The sequence below is a fragment of the Strix aluco genome, chromosome 10 (genome assembly GCF_031877795.1).
Source record: "Strix aluco isolate bStrAlu1 chromosome 10, bStrAlu1.hap1, whole genome shotgun sequence".
In the NCBI taxonomy this organism is placed as follows: Eukaryota; Metazoa; Chordata; class Aves; order Strigiformes; family Strigidae; genus Strix; species Strix aluco.
In genome coordinates this window covers 19842939-19862857 of record NC_133940.1, presented here as the reverse complement: position 1 = coordinate 19862857, position 19919 = coordinate 19842939, and the positions used below count along the sequence as shown (strand labels likewise).

The 19919-nt window shown below is 49.0% G+C and overlaps 1 protein-coding gene across 14 annotated transcripts in view; it reads left to right on the top strand.

Moving 5' to 3' along the window:
* Nucleotides 1-754: 754 nt before the first annotated feature.
* Nucleotides 755-19919, top strand: part of MBNL3 (muscleblind like splicing regulator 3) — a 96861-nt gene continuing 77696 nt past the window's right edge. For 6 of the 14 annotated variants that reach the window (XR_012624527.1, XR_012624525.1, XR_012624526.1 and 3 more), the window contains exon 1: nucleotides 996-1118. Coding sequence is in view for 1 of the 14 variants with exons in the window: in XM_074834687.1 (XP_074690788.1) it covers nucleotides 2178-2204 (27 nt within the window). In the remaining 13 variants the exon portion in view is untranslated. Of the gene's footprint in view, nucleotides 866-995; nucleotides 1119-2115; nucleotides 2205-2269; nucleotides 2354-2453; nucleotides 2473-12997; nucleotides 13018-19919 lie in introns of those variants that run through there. The other 8 variants (XM_074834683.1, XM_074834692.1, XM_074834693.1 and 5 more) reach the window with 8 other exon arrangements.

The following is a 19919-nucleotide window of genomic DNA, read 5'->3' as shown; positions in this document are numbered from 1 at the left end:
GGCAGGGACACGGCCCCTCTGTGGGGGGACAGTGACAATAGCTTTGGGGACAGAGGGGACCCAGCGGGGGGATGTGATAGTGGCTTTGAGGACAGACGAGATGTGGTTGGGGGGATGTGATGGTTGTTCAGGGGACAGAGGGGGTACAACCCCTCAGCGAGGGGATGCGATGATGACTTTGGAGATACAGGTGGGCGCAGTGGGGGGATGTGGTGGTGGCTTTGGGGACAGGGGGGAGGTGTGATAGTGGCTTTGGGGACAGTGGGGACACAGCAGGGAGGTGTGATGGTGGCTTTGGGGACAGGGTGGAGGTGTGATGGTGGCTTTGGGGACAGAGGGGACACAGCCCCTCGGCAGGTGGCTGTGGCAGTGGCTTTGGGGACGGGGCAGACTCGGTGGGGGGTGCGGCGGTGGCCGGGAAGAAGTGCGGGTGCTGGTCCCGGCTCCCCTCCGGTGCGCCGGCCGGTTCCCGTGTCACGCCGGTGCAGGTGGCGGGCGGCAGCGCCAACCCCGCGGCTGCGGGAGAAGCTGCCCGGGAGCCCGGAGGGGGCAACACCGATCTCGAGAGCCTCCCGCGGGGGCCCGGGAGCGCGGCCGCCGCTCGCCCCGCACCGGCGGCGGGTCGGGCCGGGCCGGGCCGGGCCTGCTCGGCGCGGCGCGGCCGGCCGGTTGCCATGGCAGCAGCCAGGCGGCGCGGCGGCGCGCGCGGCCGGCGGGGCGCGGCGCGGCGCGGCCCCGGAGCGTACCATGTGCGCCCGGCGGCGGGAGGCGGCGGAGGGGCCACGACGACGACGGCGGCGGCTGCTGCTGCTGCCCTGCTAGCTCCGCCACGGCGGGCCCGGCGACCAGGAGCCGCTGCGTCAATGTAACGGCGGCGGCGGGGCGGAGGGGAGGGCGGAGGAGGGGTGGGGGGGCGCCGCCGCTGAGTGGCATTTCCACGCCGCGCGTGGCCGCCCGCCGCGGGGAAGGGGGGGGGGGCGGAGGGCGGGCGGGAGGCGTTAAAATGGCGGCGCGCAGCCGGCCCCCGCGCTAAACCGGCCCCCGTGGCTCGCCCCGTGCCGCCGCGCGTGGCACGGTGCGGCCGCCCGCTGCCTGCTAGCGCCGCCGCCGCCGCTGAGGTAAGGCCGGGCCCGGCCGCGGGGGGCCGGTTGTTCCCCGCCGAGCCGCGGGGCGCCCGGGAACGGCTCTGGAGTGCTGCGGGGGGGGGGGGGGGGTGGTGAGGAGGGCATGTCTGTGGCGGCGGCGGCGGGGGCTCGTCCCGCGTCCGGGGCTCGGCGGCCGCTGGCGCTTGTCCCGGGAGCGGCGGCGGGCTGGCCCGCGGGTGCCGGCGCGGCTCCTTGGCGGCGCATCGCTCCTTTGTCTGCTGGCGGCGGGCTGGCCGGCCGGCCGAGGGAGAGGCTGCGGAGGGGGGGCTGGCGCGTCGCGGTGTTTTGCTAGGGTGTCGCTTCGTTCTTAAAAAAAAAAAAAAAAAAAAAAAAGTAAAGAAAAAAACAACAAAAAAAAAATCCCTCAGCAAAACTAATTTTTGCAGCCGAAAGTGTTCCAAGCGCTGTCTCACCCACGAATGCCTCGTAGCGTAGCGAAACGCCTGCTCAGGGCAGGGTGGAAGCGGACTTTCACTTCTGAAAAAGCAGCACAAACTATCTGGAAGACTCCCCCACCGCTACAGCGATGAGAGAGGGGCCTGAGGGGAGGGGGGATTTTTTTTCCCTTTTTTTTTTTTTTTTTTTGGACTCTTATGAAGACATGCGCATTTGTTCATTCTTGCCACTGCACTGGAGTCTGCCTAGAAACAAAGAACACAGCCTGGCGAAGTTGATGCTGGCTCCGAAAGTGTCTGGCTTTTTTTTTTTTTTTGCCTTATTTACTTGTGCCATAGTTAAAAGCCTCGAGATATTTCCATGAATTATTTCCATGTGCCTGCTGATGGACACCCCCCCCCCCCCATACACACACCCCACCCTTCGCCCCGCTCGACCCTACCAGGCCAGGTCTACGCATTTCGGAAAGTGCAGCCATGATAGATAAAGCAACTTCTCCCATTTTCACCCAGCCCCGTGGTATGACAGTTCGCAGTAGGTGTGCCTTCCGACGGGGAGCCACCCCCTTGCTGAATCATCGTGGAGCGATGGCCGGACAGCTCGTCCGCTTGGGGAACAAAATATCCCCCGTAGAGCATGAGGCGGTGGCGAGGCGAGACGCAAGTAAGAGACCTGTTAGCATTCGGCTCAGGCGCGGGCGAGCGGTTGCAGGGAGAAAACCTTTCCCTTTCATGGCAGCGGGGGCTGCGGATGCGGTTTGGAGCTCAAAGGCAAGACGTGCGCTGCTGTAAGGAACGTCCCCTGCCTTTGAGGTAGTGAAACTCCGAGGGCCTGATCCTGCAGCTTTTGCTTCTCTGAAAACTCCTTTCTTGCACGGAGAGGCTCTGTGCAAGATCAACACCTGGCTGGAGGAGCGACGTGCAGATTCGTGGTATTGTGCGGCGGTGGTTATTAGCAGTAATCCTGTAATGCGTTTGCACAGACAACTGTGTGAGCAGTAGTGTCGTGTCCGTGCTAATTGCCTAAAACTAGTTTGTTCTGTACTGGTGAAAGTCGTTACCTTTGTTACCACAAGGAAATAATGACTTTACCTTCCTGGGGCTTGGGGCACGCGTGTGTCAGGTGCTGAAGTGTTGCAAGCTGTCTCTGCTTTTATTCAAAAGATGCTGAAAAGTATGGGAGTGAGAGGTGGGATGAGCAATTTTGAGCTGGGGTGTATCAGGCAAGACTAAATTGCAGCAGTTGTTGGACATGTAACGTGATCCTGTAATTAGAGCGAGGTAATAGTCTATGCCATGTTGAAACTATCCAGTGTCTGAGTTGGAGCAGTCTGAATGAAGCTAGTTCTTCTGGGATTATGCAGAAGCAGAAGTAATGCAATTAAAGTTTCCATACAGCAGCTTCTATGGGGTTGCAAAGATGTGTTCCCCTTGTGGGTCCTCCTTGCGGGTATTTTGCTTTTAAGGTAGTACGTGGAGGCTGCAGTGGGGCTGCTCTCCAGGTTGGAGAAACGCCTTATGTGACACAGTCCTGCTCCTTGGAGCTTTATTTACTAATTAAGGTCCAAATCTTGTATCTCAGCCCTGGGGGCAGGAAAACTCCTGAAGGAAGGACTTACAGGTTCAGCTTTGCACAGAACTGAAGGATTTAAAGGACTCTCTAATTTGTCTTAAAACTTCCCTGCCCCCACTGCTCTCTATACCCCAAAAAAGACATGTGTTAGCAAGTGGTCTGGTGGAGAGCCCACAGGCTGTGGTCTTTCTAGCGCTGCTGCCAGGGGGGCAGGATCCTTGTGGGGCTCTCAAGCGGCTCTGGTTTGCTGTAGGGTTATACTGGCACGGAGCTGTGGGGGTACAGTCATGCACAGGCAGACCTGGGAGGCTGTGCAGAGTTACGATGTGTGGGCACCAGCCCTTCTCACGGATGCTAATTTCCCTTGGTGTGTGCGTGTGTATATATATAGCCGTGGTACATATTTAAATGAAGTCATTTTAAAGTAGTGCTGGCCCAGAAAAGTTTGAGAGCTATTTCAGCATTTGAGTGTTTCTCTTTGAAAGACAACGGACTGTGCAGAAGCTTCTAGGTATTATGTGATGTGCTTACAGCAGGAGAAGGTGCAGTCTGCTTTTGGGCGCAGTCAGCCTTCCCAGAAGCGGCTGAGTTTTAGGTACGCACCTGGTTCGGCCTGTATACAGCTGTATGTCTGTTGTGGGTCTGTTGTTACCTGCTAGGTGGTTTGGGATATACCTGCTGGTGGTCAGCGAGGAAATTAGCCCCTTGGTGCTGTAACCTCTGTGCTGCTCAGCCTCCTGCAGCATTTGGCCAGGTCAGGAGAAGCCAGGGTGCCACATCCTTCCCACTGCCGTAGGGGAGTGGGGGATCCCCATGGAGAATGAGGGAGTGGATCTGGGCTGCCATTCCTCCCTCCTGGTGCTGGCCCATGTGCTGCAGGAAGGTTACTGATGAGCAGGGATGCTGGGCAGTTCTCTAGCTGGGGTGTTGCATCCGCGTAGAGGATTTTTAAATGGTTTTCATGCCTGGTTCCAGTTAGTGAGCCGCGGTGGCCTCCTCTGCTCCCTCTTCTCTGTTGGGGAATGGCTGGTGTGAGGCTTAAATGTTATTCTTAGATTTTTACAGATTTAGAAGTTTTCTCCTGGGCTTGCCCCATCTTAGCAAGATGAATACATGGACCTTAGAGTTTTGCACTTTTGCTGGCACCAGAACTGAGGTTTTGAGAGGCTGTTTACATTTAAGGGAATCTCAGAGTGGGACTTAACTTGTGAATGCAAAGCGGGGGAGGTTGGCTTTCTTACCTTTTGCAGTATAGCTGGCAAATCAGTTTTGAAGTTCATGGTGTGGCAGAAGAAGTGGTCCTACTTCCAGCCCTTTGCTCCAGTCTCTTCACCGTCCTTGTGGATTAAGAATAACCTCGCAGAGTAACAAGAAAGAAAGTGATGCTCATTTTAGCCATCGCTGCTTCCTTGGTTCGCTTCTCCACGTGGCCACAGAAACACTTATGTTGGCACAAGGACCTGGGGTGGACAGGCAGGACAGGATGAGGCCAGACTGCTGCTTTTATTAGCAGCACTGGCTCAAGCAGAATTAAACTGATGTCAAAACTGCATTGCTAGTGTCTTGCAAATGTATCTTTCTTCATGCACAAGTCAAACCATGGCTTTCCTAGTCACCAGTGCCTGCAGCTTAGTCAGGAGCCTGAAAGCAAATGATTTTCTTTGTGGCTAATGCAGGCACAGGTGATGATGATGAATCTGCAGTCAGGATTTGGTGACTGATGCCTGCAGCAGGACACCCCTGCCGTGCTGGTGGTGAGAGCTTGGCTTTGGCAGTGGAGCAAACCATTGTGTGACTCAGACGTGTTGGGAAAGAGTACGCAGCCTTCATAGGAGCAGGCTTTTCTGACCATGAGCATACTAGAAGTCACATGTGGAAACTAAAATGAGCACTAGAAACACAAGGCTGCTCATTGAGAGGGAGGCTGTGCACTGAAAAGCAGAGTTTGCTTAGATCTTGGTTTCCAAAGGTAGTCGTAGGAGCTGTGGCTCTCTTGCTGTGCTCTGAAAACAGAGTGTAAATGTCCAACCAAAGAATTTCCACCGCAGACATAGTACCCCACATTTGGGTTACCCAGGTCCAGCCTCTGAGGACCCAGCAGGAAAAATGTGAGAAAAATATTTTGCAACATGATAGAAACACTTAGTTGGGGAGTGACCGCAGCCTGGAAGCGGTGGGGAGAGGATGTCTTTATTGAACAGTGTGTGTTTGCTCTTAAAATCCCTTAAAAGCTCTGAAGCTCAAGCTTGCTTGATTTGCTGTGTTTGCCATATGTAATATTTAAGCAAGAATCTCAATTCAGTGTGGATGAGTTGATGCAGGAGTTGCTCCCTTTTAGGTGATAGGGAACCAGTTAGTCGTGTGTAATGCACTGGTTTGCTTGTTAGACTGTTCTGTGAGTTTCTTTTTAATCAGTGTATTCCAGACCTCTGGGCCGAGCTCAGGTCCTAATTTGTCATATGGTTTAAGCACCGACTTGTTTCTCTTGTTGAAGCACAGTCTTTAAGCCGGAGCATTTGTAATAATAAAACGTGTTGTAATTCTCTATTCACCTTTAATGCAGCATCACAGATACCCCAGACTTTGTACACGTGTCTGCTCCTGGAATGGAGTTCCTTCTTGTGCTCCCTAAATATAGAAACGTTATAAATGGATCCCTGTAGTTTGTTTTCTGTAGGTTCCTGTGTGTATGCAAATTGCTTCTGGATAAACGGTTTACCTGAATTTGTGCTTGCGATGCTTTTGCAGTTGGGCACCTCTTGCCTGCTAAGCTGTGGCAGTTCGTGTTGTTTTTTTTAAAAGGTGTGTATCCTCCCCTTTTTCCATACCATCTTCCAGGAAGGATTGTCTACGCAGAGCGATGTTATCTTCCCCCATTTTAAACGGTGTCAGCAGATATTTATTTTTTTCTCTTCTCCTGTCTCGATGTTAAGTACCCACCATGGGAATGAGTTGTCTTGTATTACTCACATGGAGCAAATCTGTGGCTTGGCCTCCAAATTATATGGTCCTGTTCAGAAAGGGTGAGGTCCTCTGGAGCCCGACTAAAGGTGCCAGAATCTCTTTGCCCGCTTTTTTTTTTTTTGGTAAAAGCACCTAGGCTGATAGTGAGTGGAAAAACCGGTGGCCTTCAGAGCTGGGTATTTTCTGTCTGAGGGCTTCTGAATGCATAAAATCAGAGAGAATGTGTCTGTGTAATCCGATCTGCTCTTGAAAGCCTTGCGGAGGGCTGCATGCTGCAGACATAAGCTGTGTCAATAAGAACTCTATTCACCCTCGGAAAACAGCCTCGTGATCGGGTTTGACTGGCAGGCTTCCTAAGGGAGGGCCTTGTTTTGAGAAAGAACTCCAATTTTTTGGCGGCACTTCTGACTGCCTTTTCGGACTCCCACTTATTCTTCTTTCCTTGGCGTGATAAACTTGATTTTTTTTTGCTGGGAGGTTGCTGGGGAGGAGGGAAGATTTCATGCAGCACGGTAATGGATGTGTGTGGGGAGTTTCCTTCCTCTCAGTGCAACCTCTCCACCCAAGCAGAATTTAGGAGCGGAAGGGTGATGGATTTAAGAATGAGGTAGGACTGGAGGTCGCTGCATACAGGAGAGCATACTCATGGGCACATGCAGGGTACTTGCTTTCAAAACAGTGGCACAAAATACCTGTCCTTGTAGAAGTCTTGGATGGCAATGCGCAAAATGTGTGGTTGTATGTGTTCATGTTCTTTTTCCCTCGGTTCTGCAGATGTCTGTAACACGCAGAAGTGTTGGGTGAAATTCTCCTTTTGGTAATGCTGGCGTAAATCTGCTGCGAAGGCAGTGTTGTACTAATGGCTGTAATTTACTGGTTGCTATTATTTAAAAAAAAATAAATCACGTGAGTCAAAAATCTTATTCTGCTTTATGAAGTATTCAACACCTGGCATGTAATCCTTTAAAATCTTCCGTTGAAAAACTGCTTGAGCTAGTAAAAATGATGCTTATAAGATTTTCTGAAAGCAGAGTTTTAATCAAAATATCAGGTCCTGAGCTGCTATTTAGTGTATAGCATTTGTATAAATGGCATTTTCTGTTGGATTACATGTGTGATGCTCAGTGTTTGCTCTGCTGAGGTCTTAAAGCCATTCTGTTTGGCAGTGGATTGCCAGTTTTAACAAAAGAGATGCCAGACTGTCAGTTATGCATGTTTCTTCTTTCTTGCAGGTCCCTTGGTCTATCTACCAGGGTTTTTTTAAAGCGCCATCTCCTTACTCAAGTGATGATTTGAAAATTAGCTCATCTGTATGTCTTTCTGGGTTATTCCTGTAGCTGCAAATGAAAGCTTGAAAATATAATTAGGATGTAATATGCACAAGCTCAGAAAAGAACCCTGACAAAAAACAAAGTAATGCAAAGCTATTATTTAAAAGAAATGCAATTATGTTTTGAGCCAATTGAGGCTTGACTTAATTTCTCAGGGTTTGCTGGTGATGATGCAGTAAAACCAAAATTAACTCCTGAAATATGCCTGTCCCGAGTCAGGAATTTGGCTGGTGAAAATCGAGAGAGCCACCGAAAGAAGGGGAATCCCCTCACAGGGCAGCCTGGCCCTGTGTGGTTTGCAAATGGGTGCAAGCCTTTGGGGTTATTCCTGTAGTCTCCGTTTCCCTGGCTCTCCCCAGCTAATTCTTCTTTGATAAAGGCTTGATCTTGCTTGTGAGAGCTTTAATAACAAACTCTGACTGGTTTAGGTGGGATTGGCCCCTGGGCAAACGACATGCAGAGCTGGGCGGCTGTGGGCAGGAAACGCTGGTCTCTGCTGCTGCCGCTGCTCATAAGGCGGGGAGGCTGCAGCTGGGTAATTTGTTTTTACTTCCTGTTCCCAATCTGTTTGGGTCAAAAGTAGCGGTGTTTTTCCATATTAAGATGTTTGGCTTCATTCTGCAAGGCAGCAATAAATTTCACACTGCGCACAACGTGTTTCTTATATTTCAGAGACTCACTATTGCTGCCTTTGACTTTTAATTTGGATGGTGAAACCTTTTTGGTTGCATAGACCTGCTTTTCAAGGAAAACAGAAAGCTTTTTTTTTTTTTTTCTTTCGGTTTTGGAAAGAGCCTTTGAAATAGCTTGCAGGTCTGTAGCTGAGCAGAGGGAGGGAGCCAGCAGGTCTGGCTGCCATGGCTGGCTCCTTGGCAGGCTCACGGGGGAGACCAGGACTCCTCAGCCTGCTTCCTTGGTCACGAGGGGATGATGCTGCTGGAGTTAATTGGGATGCTGGAACTTAATTCATTAATGTTTGTGAAGCATTTGGTGATCTTTTGGTGAAAGGTCCTGGGACTGCGAGGGCTGGTTGTGCTGTGAAGGGCTGTAATGCAAGGGGTGCATGTGGGTTGATGGACCAGTCATTAAAGCAGTCCTGAAGGCTGGGTGATGCCTCCATGATGGGGAAACCTACCCCCTAAAAAGAAAACCAGCTCCTGCAAAAGAGCATTGCCTGCTCTGAGCCATGGCTTGCTGCTGGGAGTTGTTCTCCAGAGTGCTGGGTTAGTCCACAGCATGCGGTGTGTTACCATGGGCCATAAGGTACAAAACCGACAGAAAGGATTGGGCTCTTCCCTGGATGGGCTGGACAGCAAAAAGCCATTGGTTTTCTCTCCCCGAAATCTGGTCAAAACTCTGTCAATGCTATTCACTCTTCTTAAGCTGCATAGTTTTGGGATCTCCTACCCTGTCTACAGCCAGCAAGTCAGGATGGATAGATCATCCTGATACCACCAGGTATCAGTGGAATCCTTTTAAATACAATCTGAAAGTTTTAAAATAAATTATAATGAGCAGTGCTGGCCCAGGGGGGCTTGTGTTTCATCTTCAGATACATATCAATAAAGGTATTTTTGAGATACAAAGAAGAAACAGTAGCGTGGAGCCATCAGTAGGGTTACAGGTGGTCTATCCTTCTTTCTCTGAAGCCTCCAGCTGCTGGCATTGTATCTGATCAAGGAAGCCAGAGCACAGAGGTGTCTTGTGAAGTGCTTCTGCCCTCAGACAGACTGCCCAGGTTTTGGCATGGGCATCTCCACCTTGCCTTTGCACTTGGCTCCTGGATCCACAACCAAATGCCTCCGTCCTAGGTCCTCAGCTTGTTCCTCAGACCAAGTCCACAACCTGTGAATTCGGCTTGACTAGTTACTCAGTGAAACACTCAGCGCAGCAACCGCGGTGCCCTTTGTTGAGTGTAGCCTTGGTAATGATCTAATGTTGGCTGTGCCCTGAGCACCCAGGCGTGGTCTGGCTAATGCAGCAGAACCTTCCACATGGTGCTTGATGAAGCTGTGCCACAGGTAATGTAAATGAGGCCGACCAGAGTGGGCTGCTCTGCAGGAGGAACAGTGAGACCCTTCCCTCCTGCATATCTGCAGTGAAGTGACACCTCCCCTGCTGCTTCTGGATGCAACTAGCCTCCTCCACCTCACTCAGAAGTGCAGGCAGGTTGTCCCGACTCCTCCCCTGCCTGCTTTGCCCACCCCCTTGGGACCGATCTGCCTAGGGCAGGTGGTGTGGGTGGCTCTCGCCCAGGACTGACCACCTTCATTGTGTTTTTCAGGGTCTCCAGAGCAGTCAGTTGAACAGCTGTGATCCACATTTCTTCTGAGACTGAGGAGATGAGTAGGGCATGCAGGGCAGATTCTGCCTGAGGTTAGATCAGTCTTGCTGAAGGGAGAGACCTGCTGGATTGGGGACTTTCCAGCTCTGGTGACTGTGTTGTACTATGACACATTCTGTAGCTGATGCTCAGATACCAAGGTTGGAATGAGGATGCTGCTGCTGCTGCTGAAAGGCGAATTCATTCTGTGTCCTCTGTTAGGTGGAAGGTTATCCTTCTGACAAGACCCTGAGATCCATTCATAAGGTACATGGAAGTACAGACAACAGATTTATGTTCTGTACAGTGCCACCATCTTGTTCCTCTAGGCATACCAGGATTTGTAAATTCAGCCCAGCTGTAGAGTGTGTCCTGAGTGCCCTTAGTTGGGCAATTACACCATTTTGCACGCCAGCTTACATGAGAAACAGTTTCTCCCCCAGATCTTGGAGCAACTCCATGTGCTCAGCCAACCTGGGGGATGCACTACCTGGTGACTTCTGGATGGGAAGAGTGTTTGGTTGCAGAGTGCTGCAGGATTCATCCCTATCATAGGATCTGTACCCAGTGCTTTTCTAATGTATAGGACTTTCAGTGCACACAAGGAGAGAAGCAAACTCGTAGGGAACGTGTATTTGGGGGAATTGTGGGAACCTCTTGAGAGAGGGGCATTGCTGAGGCAGAGCCATTGGCTGCTCAAGCTCCCGGGATGTGCTGAGTGCCCTTGGCCTCCATGGGTGCCATGAGGAGCTGAGCCTGCTATTTCCTGCCCTTCAGATGGCTTTTGGCACTGAAAGGTGCACTCTTTCCTCCGTGCTGCTGTTCTCATTCCTCTGAATGCTTGTTCTGGCCAAGGGAGAAGGCAGGAGTGAGGCCTGGGCCCCACAGGAAGGCAGAGCTGCCCTAGCCGATGCAGCCTGTGCTTGGGCTGGCTGGAAATGGTGGTGAAATGGGAGCTGGAGGATGCGCAGGCCTGTGTCTGCACAGGTGGGGCTGAACTGGTCACTGATAGCTGTTTGCAAGGTGCTTGTTTTTAATTGTAGTTATGTACTGATTAATAAGAGTAATGCTTAATACAGCCATTGCATAAGGCTGTGAGCTAAGACAGGTGCCTTCTACCACCAGTAACTCCCTTTTTGAAACAAAAGGACTGGACAGTTGAGAGGGACTGATCCTGTGCTATGGTAATTCACCACAAATTACATTTCAAATGACTGCCCACTGATTCCTGCTCTGTGGGCTTGGGGGTGTGTTGACTTGCCTTCCCAATGTGGGGACCAGGAGAGCAAATGGGGAAGGCGGCCAAGCACTCCAGATTTGGGGCTGACAGGCAGGAATTAGCAGTTTGTTTGCTTGTTTGTTTCCTTTTCTTTCAGTAAAATGTAGATGCAAACATGTGTGAGAAGCTTTTAGTGGGAAGTTCATGAAGTTCAGCAGCAAACACCTGACTGGTGATTTGCTTGACTGATGGCTTTCTTTTAAGCATCCTTAGATACTTGTTTGTTAATAGGATGTTTGGGGAGAGGGATCATACAGCTGAACTGGAACTTTTAAATTTCAAAAGGAGTTTTTCCTCCTGAGAGTAAATCCGTTACTGTGTTGTCTCCTATTACTGTGCTCCCTCTTCAGTTTGCTGGTACTGGCTTTAAAAATGTTTAATTCCTAGAGGGGTAGCGCAGAGCAGAGTCTGAATGTTCGTGAGGAGCAACCCCAATTTAAAATCGAATTTTGGTCACCAGTGACAGACATTTTTTGCTGGTCCCCTTTGCCTGCAGTGTGCACTGATGCTGTGGTGTGGCCAGGCTGGGGAGCACTCTCGGCTCCCTGTCCCTGGCAGAGCCCTGGGTTGAGCAGCACTCACTCCTTCTGCAGGAGTAACACTGCTGCTGCACTGGTGAGACTTTCCCCTTGCCTGTTGATAGGCAAAAAAGCCATTAGGACTGCAGAACTTGTTTGCAGAGTTACGTAGCAATTACCTGAAAAAAAAGGGGAAGATAGGATGCTTGTTAAATTAACACTACAAATGCTTTTTTTTTTTAAGATGCCTAGTACAACAAAACTGCCAACGGGGAGAAGTCCATTATGGTGATTATAGTCCAAATATAACATCTTTGTTGTAGGCAGAAAGTGAAGCTGACTACAAATGGGAGTGATACTGAGAGGAAGGTAAAAAATTTAATATTCTGAATGATAGAAGAACGAATTTAAATTCATTTAATGTCAGTAATCTTTGTATTATTAGCCATAATCTGCTTCTGAGAAGCATACAGGCTTGACTTTTTTTTTTCTCCTCTCCATAGAGCTGCATTAATAAGAACAGAGTGTTTCTCCTGACCTCTGCCTTTAGACTATGAGCTCCTAAGAGCACAGATTTTTCTTCTGTGTTTTTGGGCAGCATCTGCAGCTAGTGAAAGCTGCCACAAACAAACAGCAATGCTGGGAGCGTTTAGTAAGGGTCTAATCCTGCGTGATGCTTACAGGATAGTGGAACTAGGGCTGCAGTCTTATATTGGGTGTGTTGGTGTTTTTAGGATGGTTTTAAACCTGTACATTGCCAAATTGGCTCTCAGCAGGGTGATCTCGGGAGGAAACCTGCTCTCTGGGAGAGCGAGGGGGCGCAGGCTGCTGTATTTTTGGATGTACATCTTTCCTGGGGGGTGTACCAAGGGGAGATACAGATGCAACAATATTGATGTACTTGATGCAGTACTGTTAGCTGGATTGTGGAGACAAAGAGGTGAGACTGGCCTTAGGATTGTTATTTTGAGCCTTTAATGTGGGGAGAGAGTGCCATGGCACAGCAGCAGCATCTTACACCTTTGGGTGTGTGACTGTCACAATCGACTTCATGCATCTCGCTGTTCTGAGGGAGAGAGCTGGTGCATGCGAGTCTGCTTTGGTTTCTGCAAGAACGTGATGTTGCTCATCCTGGAGATTCAGGCAACTGAAACGAGAGAGAGAGAGAATTAAAGCGTGAGATCTGCTTGCTCATGACCTGAATCCCCTAATCACAGCGTCATGTAAGTGAAGGTCTTAGGCTGGGTTGAGTGGAGGGCATCTCCACACAAGAAAATGTACATCTGCCCTCCGCCTCCCAGAATTAGAGCTTACTGGTGATGAAATGCAGTTGTAAGGGCCTTAAACCTTGCCTTAAACCAGACTCAGTATGTGTGACATTGCTTCCCCTGTAGCAGGCACGTAGTAGGCACCTCGGTGAAGATAAGTGTGTGCTACCTGAGCTCCCTGTCCCCAGGATACCTCCCCTGGGTGCCAGAGGCACATCCTGGTGAGTCCATGCCTTTTGGAACTGGTCCTTCATTTGATGGATTTGGATTAGAGCCTTAGTTGTATTTAGTTTGAGTTTTTGTGCTGCTACTTTCAGTTCTTTAATCTGGGAAGTAACATTGAGGCAGTTAATGCAACAGTGTGGCCACTTTCACTGACCCTGTAATTTGCTTTTGACTGGATGTTTTTCGTAGTGTGCCCTATTTACACGAAGCCAATGGTAATCCCATGCTTTCAGCTTCGTGTTCATTTTTTTCTAGGTTGTAAGACTCCAGCCAGCGATGTAAAGCTAGCTGTTTTTTTTCAAGTAGGTGGCTAAACTGAAAAATCAATTTAAAAAAAAAATAAATTTATTCCACTTTGGGTGGCTTCAGCAAAAAAAACCTGAAAAAATTGTCAGCACATTTTTGGCATGGAGGTGAAGGGAAGAGCATTTTTTTTTTTTTTTTTGGTGGAAAGATACATTGTTTATTTATTAGATAAGAGGTAGAGAGATTTCAGATGAGGGGTGGAGGAAAAAAGTAAAGGAAAAACAAGGGGGGGGAAGAAGCCTAATGCTGCTTGCCTTTTGTAAAGAAATGCTTCAGTTTTTCTTTTGAAGCAGTCTGGAAATTCAGGTTAGTCACTGTAAAACTGAATAAATAATTTCTCTGAAAAGCACTGCCTAGCTTCCACACATGGCAGATAGAAAGGCAGATTAAAATATTTCATAAAAGGAGTTTAAAAGCACCTTTGGCTTAGATCCATGGAAGTGTAAACTGAGGGAGCATCTCTGATTTTTCTGTTACCTGAGGATCTGGCTTTTGTCTTTTTTTTAATCTCTTTTCCTCTCCCTCCACTCCTCCTCCTGTGATATGAAAGGTGTATCTGTATGGAGGATTTCTTGCAGCACACTTTCAAGGACTGTTTCAGAGCTCAGAGAATTTGATCTGGAGGCTCCTCGTAGCCTCGGTGGGGTTTTGTTTTTACAGCTCCTGTGAACCAGGAGCGTATTGGTTCAGCATCGTGTCAGATACAGATAATTGGGATTTTGAACATCCCACGCACACATTTAAAGAAAACATTGTGTAAATGCCTTTGAGAGCCAAGAAACACCTGTGTTGTTGCCTGAAGGTTGAATCCACAGCTAGCTGCCTTCTTGGAATAAGCTGATAACAGATTAGTTGCTAATATCTCATTCGCAGGTTGATATTTCCACTGCTGCTATTGATATGTGACTGGGGTCGAGGTTTTTGGGTCATGAGGTAGACTGCATGAGCCAGATCCCGCTCAGTCTTGGTACCTTGTTTAGATGATGTGTTTGGGCAAGATAGGACAAGCTGTTCTTCATCCACCTCCAAACTGTGACTCCTGCATGTTGGCCATGCGGGATGGGGACAGCAAGGAACAGGCCAAGTGTGACAAACTAGAGGAGCCATAAGATAGCTCTTACTTTGACCGTAACATTGCAGCAAGTCGCTGGTTTGTTCCTGGTAAGGTACTGTTAGAAAGTAACGTGGTGACTGGTTGAAGTCCTTTGTGTTCAGTTGGTGTCCTGTAATGATGTCTTGTGTTTCTGCTCCAGGATGAGTAAGTGCCTTAAGGCCAGGTTGGACGGGGCTTTGAGCAACCTGGTCTAGTGGAAGGTATCCCTGCCTATGGCAGGGGGGTTGGAACTAGATGATTTTTAAGGTCCCTTCCAACCCAAACTATTCTATTATGTTCTGACCTTTAGATGAAGGTGGATGTATCAGATGTGGCTATGGTTTCAGTGCGAGGCCAGGGCTGCATCCGAGGAAACTTCAGGGACTGTTGATTGAAGGTTCACATCCTGTTGGGTGAGCTCTAGGGTAGGGGTTTACCTCGCAGAACATAAAGCGTGTGTTTTGCGTTTGCTTTTTGGCTCTTGAACATATGTGTGTTTTTGAAGAATGTGCAGTTCTGAGGGAGCCTCCTGTCAATAACCGTTAGTGTTTATGCAGTGTGATCAAGAGAGTCTCCTGGCTCTGCAAGCTGAAGGGGAGACTGAGTGTAGACAGGCCCATGTTGGAGTCCCTGTGTGTTCGCTGTGCCCTTAAGGTAAAGGATTAAGCTTTCAGAAGAGGAACGAGGTCAGGTCTAGACCAAGAAGTAGGCTCTGGAATCCTGCCAAGAGTGTAAGTAAGGTTTTTCCTGTAACAGCATCCTAGATGTGGCAGTTGTGTTGACTTAGCCGAAATGAGGCTGACATCTGTAGGTCAGGCCTGATTAAAAGGGAAGGAGGGTGGAGAATAGCTCTGCGGAGTAAAGAGGATTTAAAGATAACGGCGGGGGGAGACTCGTGGCCCTTAGTTGCAGAATTTGGTTTGGCCTTGGGAATCTCACCCTGCCTGGGAGCTGGTCCCCATGTTCTTCATGAGCCCCCAGAGCACTGTGACAGCTGCTCCTTTCTTCCTTGGTTCACGGACGACTTCTGACTGATTGCTTCCCCCTGAGCCTGACTTTTTGGATAGAAGTCTGACTTAAGCATCCCTTTTCTGCTGTTCAAGGGAAACCTTCCACACAAACCTTTGGCTTGCTGTAAAACTCTACTGTGAAGACAACACTCACCCCTTGCTTTTTTTGTGTTACAGGGTTAAGTGTCTGGGTCTCTTGCTTGGTGCAGATGAAAGGTGCTCTACTGCTGAGACATGCTGTGTTGCTGAGCGTTATGTGCCGGAGGCTGCTTCAGAAAACATTTCTGTGCTCCTTTTGACCTCTGTTGCGTCTTCCTGCCCATCTTCAGTTGTGCTGGTGGCTGAGAATGCTGGAGACTCTCTCTTTGCTGAGAGAGGAGGAGAGAGGAGAATGATGGCACTTCAGAAGCAATAACCCCCGTGCTTTAGTAGAGCAGCATATTGTGTCCAAAACTGTGGTTTGTGATCACTAGCTGCTGCTTAACTTACACATTGAGCATGTTGCTCTCAGAAGTGCTTTGACACTGAGGATCCCCATCGTTAGGGATGGGTGACCTGAGGCACAGAGGGGTGAGGTGACACTGCAAACAGTAGAAGGAGCATGCCACCGCCAGAGCTGGGAATGCAATTTATCTGTACTTCTTGGGAGATCTTCAGGGACTGGTCTGGTTCTGGTTTTTTCACGATGATTCCTTTCAGTGAAAAAATGGTTTACTTGTTTAGATGAAAACTTCTGTGGTAAAAATCTGAAAGGAAAAGGGTGATTGGCTTCTCCCTGAAGCGTGAGTTCTGGTTTCTAAATGAAAAACTTTCTTAGCAAGATAAAAATAGAGAATTACTTTATGGGGAAAGGGCTCACTTCCCTGCTGGCTCTGCTAGGTGGCCTTCAACTATGAGGAAGTGGGGCAATTACCCTCAGCTCCCCAGGACCACAACCAGCCCTGGTGGTTTTCCAGTGAAGTGACTAGAGTTATACCAGGGCTGCATTATGTCCCTCTAAATTTAAGGGTTATATGAATCCATATGAAAATATAAATCTTGCCAGGCATGTCTTCCCTCCCTGTAGGACATGCAATCTGCATGACACTGCATCAGAAGAACACACCGTGTTGCATGGCAAAGTTCTTCATTTGGGTGCTCATTCTAGCTAAGCAGCACTGATAGCTATGATGACCGCTCACATCAATCCATTAATAACTTTTATACTCAGGGAAATAACAGCATAAGCACTAGTGTCCTCGCATAGAGTTCTGGGCCTCTCTGTCAGGAGACTGGCAATTATTTGATGATTTTGTGGAAAATAAATGATCTCGGCTCTCATTGTAGTCCCTAAATTCATTTTCAGCTGTGACAAGAGCCAGGATTTAAACCTGGGTCCCCAAAAGTAAAATGCAGTTAATTAGCCCACTCCATCATGTAGCCGTTCTCAGTTAACAAAGGCAGTACGTTCAGCCAGACAGTTCTTGCTCACAAGTGATGCTAACCTTTTGAGCTGCATGTATGGCAGAGTGTGCTTGCTCAGAGCCTGAAGTCCTTGTTTGCATCCCTTTTCAGCAGTGCTGCTTAACCCCTCTGCACAGCCCCATTGTAATGCTGCTGGTCTCCACTTGAGAGGCTTCTGGCACCAGTATGTGTTTTAAGCTTGAATGATGGTTTGTGTTTAGGCAATGGCTGTGGGGTCCTACCAATGTCAGAGTCTGCTGCAGAATAAAGATGGAGAGGGTTTCTACCCTGAGGAGCTTGTAGCCCTCAGGGCAAATACTCAGGGTGATGTGACATTAGTATTACTAACTGCAACTTGTGAATGGGGTTCAAGCAACATCAGAGGGGCAAAGTGAGATGTCTGAAACTGCTTGATTTCTGGGCTGGAAGTAGGATGTGTGAGCCCTCACCTGGACTCCTTGGCTTGTTGTTCCCACCAGACCAGATCTCCTCGTGGCTGGCAGCTTGTTTGCATCAGACACTGATAAGCAAGAGCTCCACCAAACGCTGCTGTGGTAGATCAGGTGTGGTGAGGTGTAGCTTGAAATAAACCATCAAGGAAGAACTGCTGTCACTGGGGGACTCTGCTGCACTGCTCCTGGCAGATCAGGGTGTTAGACTTTTCCTTGCCATCTCCCCACTGATTTGGGTTTAGAGGCTAGGGCAGGGCAGCATGCTTCCTGAGCAGGGCAGGCTGTTGTGAAGTTTTCCTACCTGGTCACTGCCCTCGGGTAGGGCACTTAACTGTTCTTCTGCAAAGGGATTGCTTGGATTAAAGTTTCTTGACGTTTGAGTCCTTTGCAGTATCATGATGTACAGTTTAAAAATACTATTTTTCTTCCTTGTGCAAATGTCTAAATTTGACTGTTGCCCCTGCAATGTTCACGGGATTAGTAAACTGGGGAGGGACAGTCCTCAGTCTAGGTATAACCGTTGGCTGTAGTCTGTAAGAATGTGTCTGCAGTTTAAAAAGCTTAGGGCCTTATTTTCAGACCCTAGCATCTGTTTAGATCCAGGCTGTTCAGTACTTGGCTGCTTCCTGAAATCTACACTTGCTGGTATTGTAATCCAGAGCTTGTGTGTGCAGGCAGTGCCATTTGGTTGAATGCAATCCTTGCACAAAAAAATCATCTGTATGTAGATACTAGAATGTGAACAGGGATGGCTGTATGAGTGGATAGTGGGTCAAGACCCCCTGAAAATAGAAACATATTGATGTTGTTAGCAAAAGCTGTGGAGCATGTTTTCCTTGAAAATTGTTATTCAATATTGTCCTTGGTGTCTTTTGAATTAAACATACCGTGACAATCAGTTTGCTGGAATTTTGACTGTCCTGGAGGATTGGATATTGGGTAGTCCTTGTAAACAGATGGAGAAGGTAGCATGACCTACTGAACAGACTGCAAGATGCATAGGCACTAGCAGCAGGGAAATCTAAGACAAGAGAACACATGGAAAAAATATGTACAAGGTAAAACTTGCGCAGCCAGCCCTTATGCAGCAAATAAAGCAAGGTCTTGCTGACCTTGGCAGCTGTACAGGGCAGCCTTTGCATAAGAATGACTTGTGTTTAATATACTAGAGAAATTATTCAGGGACAAATATTCCTGTTTTCTGCAACACTGGGAACACTGTCTTCTTCAATCTCCAGCTGCAACACAGAAACACAAATGCATTGCAGACAAGGTAAGAGGAGCACCATCCTCAGGCACTTCCCATGTCCTGGAGAAGGAAATCTGGTATTGTCCTCCTGGCGAAGCCAGACCCTGCCAGCGCCTTACAGCAGCCACTTTAGAGAGCGGGCAGTGGCTGGTTATAAGGCAGCATGATGGGTGTGTTCCTTAATTAGTCCGTGCAGTTTGTGTCTGCTCGTAAGAGATCTGATAGACCTGGGGATCAGAGAAGTGCTTTGCTCTCCATGTTGTGCTGCAGTGAGGCAAGCAGAGGGACCTAGACCTGCCGGCTGGTTAAATGCCGGGAGATACTGAGCTGGTAATGCCTTGCTTTCCCCGATAGACCCGTTAGCATTTCCTATGCCCCAGTGCTTGCGTGCAGCTCTTGGACAGGCCAAGCCCAGCTCACCCACTGCTCAGCGTGGGCAGGAGTTATGACGGAGCCTGTACGTGGTGGCTCCCCGCATCAGACCCCGGTCCCCCTCCAGCTGAGATGGAGGTGGGACAGATGGATGGCAAGCTGGCCGGAGTCCCCGCTCTCCACGTCCTGGGGCCAGGCCAGTCCCACTGCCACCACCGGGGCCAGGTCTGCGCCCGCGCATCTCTGCCAGTGGTGTTCCTTACTAAACCTTGCTACTCACTCAGTACCGCTATTTTTCATGGGTTTTTCTTTCTCTTCCTCTCCAACTGGAGAGATCAGCCCTGCAAATGCCTGTGTTCAAGAGCAAAGCTATCTTGAGAGTTTTGGTAGAGCAAGGTCTCTGAGTTCTCTCTATCAGGAGAGGGCCAGAGACGGTGTTTGTTGGTATTGATCATGGGAAATGTAATTAATGCGGGTATAAAGTGTTAAATGTTAAATTAAAATGGGAGATTTAAAAGCAGTCGATAGATCAATTCCGAGGCTGGGATGAAATGCTCAGACTTTCAAACAATAATCAGATTTCCGATAAAATCTCCACTGTGTGTAATTAAAGGGGTTGAAATATTAAATCAGGTGTTAAGGGAGTGATATTTAGATGATGTTGAAAGAACAAAGATACGGACAAAAAGAGCCCTCCTGTCTGTGGGCAGAGCCCCCAGCTGGGCAGAAATGGTGTGGAGCTTGGGGGATGTACTGAACTAGCGGCTAAAACCACAAAAAGAGGAGAATGATGGAAAAACTGAGAAATCCATGCTGCAGTGCTGAACATTTGCCTGGATGGAGGTGAGACCATTTGGACCCGATAGCTCCTTTGTAGTCTGATAGCACTTCTAAGACCTTGGTCCATCCACATGCACAGACATCCACGCCCAAGGTCCTTTTGTTGGAGAGTCAGCCTTCCAGAGGAGTGAGG